This window comes from Sitophilus oryzae, unplaced genomic scaffold, assembly GCF_002938485.1.
Source record: "Sitophilus oryzae breed Bouriz unplaced genomic scaffold, Soryzae_2.0 scaffold_1430_pilon_pilon, whole genome shotgun sequence".
Taxonomy (NCBI): domain Eukaryota; kingdom Metazoa; phylum Arthropoda; class Insecta; order Coleoptera; family Curculionidae; genus Sitophilus; species Sitophilus oryzae.
In genome coordinates this window covers 314148-323717 of record NW_022146094.1, presented here as the reverse complement: position 1 = coordinate 323717, position 9570 = coordinate 314148, and the positions used below count along the sequence as shown (strand labels likewise).

Sequence of the window (9570 nt, the reverse complement as noted above, 5' to 3'; positions counted from 1 at the left end):
ACATCTTATTTTATTAGTCTAATCTCTTTCTATTTCAATAATCTATGAATATTTCGATTTTTCAGCCAATGTCAATTAATTTTCAAGTTTCTATGAACGATTTTTATTAAAATGAAACATTTATTTGAAATTTAAATGTTTTAGAATAAAATTATATTGATTAAACTTTATACTACTAGTTATACCGGCCTGTATTAAGAGTTGCCTAAAATTAAGATTCATTTATAATCTTTGCTCTTAGATTCAATTTCAAGTATTTTCAGATTCAGATCGTAGACTAAATTGTCTGTTTTTATTTAAATATAACTATATTAACATATAACTTCCTTCTTTCTTAGGTGTATTATTCGATAAACACATTAAATTCAAGAAGATAGTCATTAAATATATATTTTGCAGGTCTAATCACCTGTTGATCTAAAATATTACAGTCACATATCAGTATTCTTATTTTTCAGCAGTAGTCAATTAATTTTCATTTGTAAAACTATTATTTAGCGCAAAACTTGCTTCATTTGAATGCAACTCTTTATACAGAACAGTATAATGAGTTGCATAAACAAACACCAAGCTTATCAATGACTAAAAAATACAGATGTAGTCATTGAAGTTTATAAAACTCATTTTTCTCGAAAAATGGCTTTATCGGGTTTTGAAACTAGGCGACTCAATTTACAAAATGAAATAAAACACTTTTCTATAACGATTAATCCTAGTATTTTAAAAATTCTGTAATTAAATGGTTAGGCAACCCTATATTCACATGTGTTGTATTATTATTACAATTACAATGAAAAATTAAAATAGAAATGAGCATCATGCATTTTATACATTAATATTTAATTAATAAAATATAATATAAATTTCCAGAGTACATGTTTGACAAATTATGATTTCCAAAAGTTTGGATGGTGCATCAATCTTCGTTCAAAGTTTGTATACCAATTTTGAACAGTAGACAGAGGTACGTAGGTCGATGTAGGATCTGGAACCATATTTGCCTGAGTTATAGAAAACGACAACACATAATCCATAAAGTTTTTCAGCATCTTTTGGGCAAAGGTCACTTGTAATTCTGTACTTTCCGAAGAGGGTATATCTTGTATATTTGCAATGGGCTCTATACTAATCCCTATTTGAGCATTGTGAACTATATGAGTTTGACCAAACATCATATTAGAATAGTCACCCATTTCGTCTAATCTCTTAATGTTTGATACTTTAAAAATTACAGATGGTTTGGAATTTGAAATGCTGCCTAGTAATTGCCAATTCGGGGGAGCAAGCGGATTCGGCCAACTAAAATACACTTGCCCCGCTAAACCCTCTGGAAATGGAATACTTCCTGTTAGGAAAAGAACAATATGATTTATGTTATCGGCATCAGCAATCGTTGTTACGAACTGTGTTTCGAATATTCGCTGAAATTCTGTTTGAACAGGTCTTCCAGAAACAATTAAACCAAACATTGACATTATTGGACACTCCGCTGATAGCAAAATAACTCGAATATGTGCTCTAATGAATGCTTTTAATTAGGCTCTAACGGTTTTATTCTTATATTTTGGCTCTATGAATAATTTTAAAACAAGAAACGCGATAAAAACTCAAAAGCGTGTTTACATTTATACATACCACAGATTATATCAAAATTGTCAAATAAATAAAACATTAAAGTCCCTAGATCTTAGACAAAGACCCTAAATATCTAGGGACTTTATGAAAGTTTCTTTTAAAGACGAAATAAAAACGTGTTTTTGACAGTCCCCGTCCTTCCGATTTGACACTTCCGACAGTTCCAAACTGCCTTTTCATTCCTTGTTTAGAAAGATGGCAGACAATAAACTCTACGATATATTAGGAGTTAGTAGAAATGCATCTGATAATGAAATTAAAAAGGTAAGTCGAATTATAATTCCCCAAATATCATTCTTCATTTCGATTTTCCCCACTAAACCCCAACACACGACGCGATGCTTAAATTCTTGACGTGAACTTTTCAAGGCTAAACATCATCCAAGTAAAGCGTTAAATCGTTGTCTGAGACGTAGTTTTTTGCATTTTTCCAGCAATATAGGAAACTAGCGAAGGAATTCCATCCGGACAAGAATCCGGAAGCGGGTGACAAGTTCAAGGAGATCAGCTATGCCTACGAAGTTCTGTCAGACCCAAAGAAGAGGTCAACCTATGACAAAGTGGGGCTCAAAGGCATGCAAGAGGGAGCACACCAAGGCTTCGACGATCCCCTGTCTCATCTGTTCGGTGGCGGATTGTTTGGTGGATTTGGTGGGTTTGGGGGTGGAAGCATGCACAGGAGACAACGTGGAGAGGACACTATTCATCCACTGAAGGTTACCTTGGAGGATATGTACAATGGGAAGACTTCCAAGCTACAGCTTAGCAAGAATGTAATTTGCACTAGTTGTAGTGGAACGGGTAACAAAACTGGGGAGCCTCCGGAGAAGTGTCATTCCTGCAATGGATGTGGAATGAAAGTGACTTACCGAAGTTTAGGGCCTGGTATGGCACAGCAGGTATGTTTTGATTGTTTTTTTTGTATGTTTACTAATCGCTGATATTAAACGAATACAGAGGTATGTTTATAAAGCAATAATTATTATTTTGAAATATATAGTATTGTTAATTGAACTAAAGAACAATGTTAACATGTTTATAATTCAAAAGTAATTTTTATTTTGAAATGGTATTGTTTTTTTTTTTTCAAGAATCTAATTTTTGAAATTATCTTTGAAAACAAAAAAAAATATATAGGGTGTCAAAGAAATAGTGTATCTAACTTCTTTAAAAAAACTAGGTCTTTTTTACATAAAAAAGTGTTTGATTTTGTTCGAAACGGTGAACGGTTTTCAAGATATTTGTATGTAAAGGTTACAATGCATTGATTTTAGTAGATATTAGAGAAATGGAATTAAATGTAAATTTTTTTTAAATAAATGAATCTCCTGATCTTGCTGTTTTAGGGCATATGTTCATAGGAACTTTTTGTTTTATTTTTATCTCTAGATCACCCACAGAAGTTAGATACTATTTTTTTGACACTCTGTATTATTATTTTGGATTTCATAGTTGAAAATAGATTAGATTACAAAGGTTATTTTTTTGTCTTATAGGAAATCATAATTAAATATTCTATAATTGTCATTATTATTTAGTAATTACATATTTACAAAAAAAATCCTATTTTATTATAATTTTTTTTTTGATCAGTTATATTTTATGACTTGTTTGTAATAAAAATCTGACTTTTGATTTATTTATCTAAAGATAAATGACATTGTAGTTTTCTTAAAATTTCAGATATATTATTTTTGCTTTTTTTTTAAATAAGTTCAAATTTATTGGTAGTGAATATTGATTTTTTTAGGTCAACTTATATTCTTGCTATCTTTTTACTATTTTAACAACTGATTGTTTTATAGTAACTAATAGGGTGCACAAAAGATTTTTTTTCTTCTTTTAATTGCCTTGAATTTTCAATTCAGATATTTATCGTTCACGATGACAATTTTTGAGTTTTTGAAAAAAAACGGGATTTTTTTAAAAAATTTATTGCTTTCTAACAAATCAGCGTATTGCAAAAACCAATACATGTTTTTGTAGCAAATTGAACGGTCTTCAAAAAAGGTCTGATATGATTTTCTGTTTAATCCACTCGTTTGAAAGTTATTGAAGGTTAAAGTTCAACTTCAAATCTGATAACAATTTTTTATATTTTGTCACGAAATAGTGGCCAAAAACATAAAATATCCTATTTTGCGTAAAGTTCATTAAGTGTTCTTTGGTAAAACTGAAATTGCAATAATTATTAATTATCCCTAAGTACAATAATTAGGAATCATCCTGATTCAATATAGTCATTTATTTTTAACCAAGACTGTGTTTTTTTGTATACAGGGTGTTCCTTAATGACATGCTAATATTTAAGAAGGTGCTTCTTAGACTTATTCTAAGAAAAACACTTCATATGAATATATTTCCCAAATAGTTTAACTTTTCAGATACAGGGTGGTAAAATTTTCTAATTTTTTTTTCAAATATCTCTGATCGAATATTTGATACACGTCTTCAATGCATCAAAATGCTTATTTTTGATAGAGAGACAGATTCTTTGATAGAGATTTTTCTGAGATTTTGAAAATAAATTTTATTTTAAGAGAAATCAGTGGTGTACCACCTTTTTCTCCAAAAATATTTAATGTAAAACCCGTATGTTCGGCACTGGTTGAAAGAAATAAAATCCTTTGTACACCAAAAAAAGTATTTTGATGCATAGAAGACGTGTATCAAGTTTTATAAAGATATCTGTAAAGAAATCAGAGTTAAAAAAAGCATGAAATATAAATTTAAAAAACGTAAAACACAAATAACTGAATTGTTCTATTGCGGAATATCAGGCGTCGAGCTGGTCCCATCTTCATAGGGTATTATAGTAGTAGTAGTACTGTTTCGTCAGTTTCTATTTCCAAATCAGATATATTTGATGTATCATCTGGTTCTGATTCTTAAGGATGGACCTCTACCTCCACGAGTTCTAGTGGTTCTGGAGGAATTTCATGTTGTTGAATATCATGCTCCATATCCACTTTTTGTTTTTGTAGTAATAATTTATTGTTATTAGCTACGAACAGTATTTTACCGGCTCTTTGTGCAGTTGAGCGATTCCTTTTTTTAGTATGGATAAAACTGTAAGTACTGAAACTTCTCTCTGTGGCTGCAGATGACTTTGATAAAGACAGCAGAGCAACAGCTAAATATTTCAACTGAGTATTTTTACACATTGCTTGCCACCAACTTAGACAGTCTACATTTTTAGCTGACATCCAAACGTAGTCGAGAGCCCATAAATCCGATTTGGCGCAATAATTTGTTACATCTGTAAAAATGGCTTATTATTGACAAACTGAGGATGATTGTTGGTGATATTGTTGATAAATTCCATATCGGTTATGTGTTCTTCATTGTTAAGGTGCTCTCCCAGGAAACAGGGGTCCAAGAGATTCGCGGCAAAATGCATTGGTTCAAGAGCCATAGGTTTTTACACTTTCGTTAAATTTTTGCTCAATGTCTTGAATTTTGAAAAGAAATTTCTTGCAAAATTCGGATTTTTGCGAATATTCGCGATTTTGGGACCGAATATTTCGGAAATTTCTGAAATTTCCTTCAAAATTCGAATGGAAATATTCGCTACCAACATCACTATACATTCAACATGTTGATTTGTTAGAAAGCAATAACATTTTCCATATTATTTAAAAGACACCTTTTAATATTTTTGTTAAGAGCTCAAACTTTACCAGATTTTTTTTCCATTATACTAAATATACAGGGTGGTCCGAACTGTATTCCCGAAAGCAGCATATTCTGCAGATAAAAATAAGTAAAAAAGTTCGTATAAATGTATCTCCTAAAATGCTTGGTTTCGGAGATACAGGGTGTAGAAGTTTCATTTTTATTTCGAGTTTTTCCAAATAATTTCTGAAGTAACGTCAATATTTGGATGAAAATTGGTGCCTGTGAGTTTTTTAACATGAGAAATTTGATTTTGATGTCAATATGAAGTATAATACCTTTTTTTCCGTACCTGTATAAAAGTAGTGAGTAAAAAAATAGACATGTACGAAGTTTTTTACATAAAAAAGGTCTCTTGGTAAAAATCGCTATTAGTAATGGTTCTCGAGATATTTGGAATCTAAATTGTCAATATCTGTCACCATTGACATATATTAAACATGTTGACAATAGTTATTAGTCTGAAATCATAAATTTGAAATATTTTTCTGCAAAAGTTTATACAAAAACTGTTTTATCATCATTTTTTCGAAGAAAAATTTATGATTACTTTAACAAAATAATAAGTTTCCGAATTTATCATTTCAGTCAAATAACTATCTATTCAACATGTTTTTTTTGTCAGAAATGACATGTATTAACTATTTCCATTCTAAAAGAACGGTTGCTCGTAGCGATTTTTACCTAAAGACATTTTTTACGTAAAAAACCTCGGAAATATATATTTTTTCACTCAGTAGTTTTATACAGGTACGGACAAAAAGTTATTAGACTTCAAAACAGTTAAAACACATGTAGGTGGCGCCCCCTACAAATAGGAGTCATATTGACATCAAAATCAAATTTCTCATGTCAAAAAACTCCCACGCACCAATTTTTATTCAAATATTGACGTTACTTTAGAAATTATTTGGAAAAAATCGAAATAAAAACAAAACTTCTACACCCTGTATCTCCGAAACGAAGCATTTTAGTACATACATTTATACAAACTTTTTTACTTATTTTTATCTGCAGAATATGCTGCTGAAGTTTCAGGAATACAATTCGGACCACCCTGTATACAGGGTGTCCCAGAAATAAGTGCAAGTATTTTATGTGGTGATGATACGTCTCGATAAAAGTAACATATTTTCCAAGTCCAAAATAACGGAGTTATTTTAATTTGAAAATTTCTAAAAAAAATTTTTTCTGGATTTTTTTTCTTGTAAATTTAATTTAATACCTATGTTGCCATATTATCAAGAAATTATGTTTTTTAACTAAAAAATGAAATACTTTCCAAAAAATTTCGAATTTTCAAATTTTTTTTTCGTGAAAAAACCTCATAGGCGTGTTTCTGGGGTTGAACTATACTACCAGTTAAATATTTGCACTTATTTCTGGGACACCGTGTATATAGATATTTTCGTGAAAACTAAAATAAAAAAATCTTTTTTTTTTTTGGTGCACCCAACGTAGACCCTACAAATATATTTTTCCAGGTCCAATCATGTTGTCCAGACTGCCGCGGCGAAGGCGAAGTGATCAAAGAAAAAGACCGTTGCACCACCTGCCACGGCCAGAAAGTCTGCAACGAAACCAAGATTCTGGAGGTGCACGTCGACAAAGGCATGCGCGAGAACCAAAAGATATTCTTCAGGGGCGAGGGCGATCAGCAACCCAACGTAGAGCACGGCGACGTGGTCATTATCCTTCAACAAAAACCTCACGAACGGTTTGAAAGAAAAGGCAACGACCTCTACATGAAACACACCATCTCCCTCACCGAGGCATTGTGTGGATTCACCTTCCTAGTTCATCACCTGGATAAACGCGACTTACTTATCAGACATCCGGCTGGAAACGTTATTAAACCCGGTGACGTCAAGACAGTGTCCCAAGAAGGTATGCCGGTTTACAAGAACCCCTTTGAAAGAGGTAACTTGTACATCACCTTCGATATCAAGTTCCCAGAGGATCATTTTGCTCCCGAAGACACTTTGAAGCAGCTAGAATCGATTTTACCGCCTAGGTTGGCGTTTTCCATGCCGGAGGGTGAACATGTTGAGGAAGTGGACTTGGTGGACTTTGATCCGAATGAAAGGAGTTCTAATTCTGGTAGTAGGGGCGAGGCTTATGCTAGTGACGACGAGGAACACCACAGACCCGGGATGCAGTGCGTACACCAATAAACTGATTAGGATTTTATTAATATAATTTCTTTTTTTGTATTTGTTGTCTAGCGCTTCTTTCTAAATAAGGAAATTTTTAACAGATATGAACTTACTTAAGATATCTGGAACACTATTTATATATAAAAAAACAGAAGAAAAATAACGTAATAATGGGGATACAGTGGATAACAATGGTTTAAGATAAACGTTTTTTGAGCTAGGGTTGGTAGCTTTCAAAAATATTTTTTTTTGTAATTTTAATTCAAACTTTAAGCTAATACTTTAAGGAAAACTAAATGTATTTTCTGAAAAATTAAGTTCCAGAATGAAAGTTTAGAATTAGACATGACTGGTGTGTGATTATTTTTTGACATTCCTGCTTATTACCAATTTCAGGGTCTCAGATTGACTTATCTGTCAATTTAGTACTGTAATCCAGTGTTGCCAGAAGTTTTCAAACGAATTTCTTCAACAGAGCCTTAAAAAACCTTCATATTCCTAAACTTCACAAAAAAAATCCATTTATTATGAAAAATCACGAAATTTCGTGGATTTTACCTATTTTATAATTAAGAAAAAAAAATTAAAAACTTATTTCTGGTAATTTTTGAACATTGCTTTAAACTGAGGCATTCTTAATTAAATACCGTTAAAGTAAAAATATGTATATGTAGGAAAAACAATATATACCCCTACTACATAGTTTAACAATTTTTTTTTGCAAAACTGCCAGAAATCCTTATATTGTCTTCTTTTTGGATTAAAATCCAAATTGATCGACGAAGTTTGGCTATAAAATCCTTCATATTGAAGAAAGTTCCCCAATTCTGGCAACACTGCTCTAACCTATAATGATATTGTTATGAAATATGTTCAGAACTATTTTTTTTCACTCTGAACTATTATCAATACATTATTTTAAAAATATAAACAAATCTACAGGTTTGATCATATTTTTCATTTAATTAGAGCATGATTAAAACTGTATGGTGTTCTTTCAAGCCAGTAAAAATTATTACTTCAAATATATTTGTCAGGAAATGCATATAGTTTTCTTTATAACTGATAGTTTGAGTTTTTTTTAAGACAAAATCTTACCTTCATAAGAAGATATAATACACTTCACTTTGGAAGCTACTGACGTATAAAAACACTAGAAATTTTCAGTGTACAATATATTTAACCGATTTGAATAGTGTTTTGATTTGTTTCTTTAGATTTTCGTATGATTTAATTCCGCAAATGTAATGTTTAACACTAATACGAACATATGTTGTAAGTATTCTTTTTTTAGCGTCATTGTTAATTTATACCATTCATATTTATTTCTGTTCTGTAAAAGCAACCGCGGTATATCGTAATAAAAGTTCTGTCAAGTGTTTTTTCAGACTAGATGCATTAATATCTATTTAAATAAAGTGAAAATTTAAGAGGCAGTGTTTTATTTATACCTTTTAGGTGTTTGAAAACGATTTTTTTGATCATATTCTGATATAAAATTTAAAGTTCTACCAAAAGTGTAACACCCTGTATTCCTGAATATTTTGTATAAAATGTGAAATAAATAAAACAATGTAGTGTTAGTGGAAGTATATTTTATTCCTTTTTTTAAGTATTCCAACAATTTCAACTACAAATTTGCCAATGTTTAGTTTCCTATGCAGAAAATTTCTCACATAAAGTTTAATGTGGTATGCAACCAGTAATACAAAAATTAAAGGCGGAGCCTCTGAAGGAAACCTTTTCTATATTTAATTTTATATTATTCAAAAATTTAGTACCACATGTAAATTTAGTATTGATCAACGATATTTCTGTTGACTCTAGCATTTCGACCTCGTTTCAAAAATTAAAACCCAAATATTTCGAAAACTATGAGAGTTATGGAGGAACAGAATAGGGCATTCGATAGGGAATTCAATCCTCTATAAGGGTGCAAAATAAGGGCGCAATCGGAGCAAATAAAATTTTGAGACGAAAAATAAAGGAAGGATATAGCCTTGGAAAAATTTTTTCGTAAAAAATAAACTATGCTCCATCGGCACCAAATGTTGTGTACATATAGAGCATTGAATTCTCTATCGAACGGTCAAAAGGGCATTTC

The 9570-nt window shown here is 31.1% G+C and overlaps 2 protein-coding genes across 2 annotated transcripts; one reads left to right on the top strand and one right to left on the bottom strand.

Annotated features, from left to right (window-relative positions):
- Positions 1-708: 708 nt before the first annotated feature.
- On the bottom strand, positions 709-1670 carry LOC115876250 (protein OPI10 homolog). Its single transcript, XM_030891959.1, has one exon. It carries the CDS (start codon positions 1473-1475, stop codon positions 888-890), a length of 588 nt encoding a protein of 195 aa, XP_030747819.1. The 5' UTR covers positions 1476-1670; the 3' UTR covers positions 709-887.
- An 86-nt stretch (positions 1671-1756) lies between these two features.
- LOC115876249 (dnaJ homolog subfamily A member 2-like) lies at positions 1757-8896 on the top strand. The gene is made up of 3 exons (XM_030891958.1): positions 1757-1899; positions 2070-2534; positions 6795-8896. Exons 1-3 carry the CDS (start codon positions 1831-1833, stop codon positions 7482-7484), a joined length of 1224 nt encoding a protein of 407 aa, XP_030747818.1. The 5' UTR covers positions 1757-1830; the 3' UTR covers positions 7485-8896.
- The last annotated feature ends 674 nt before the right edge of the window (positions 8897-9570 follow it).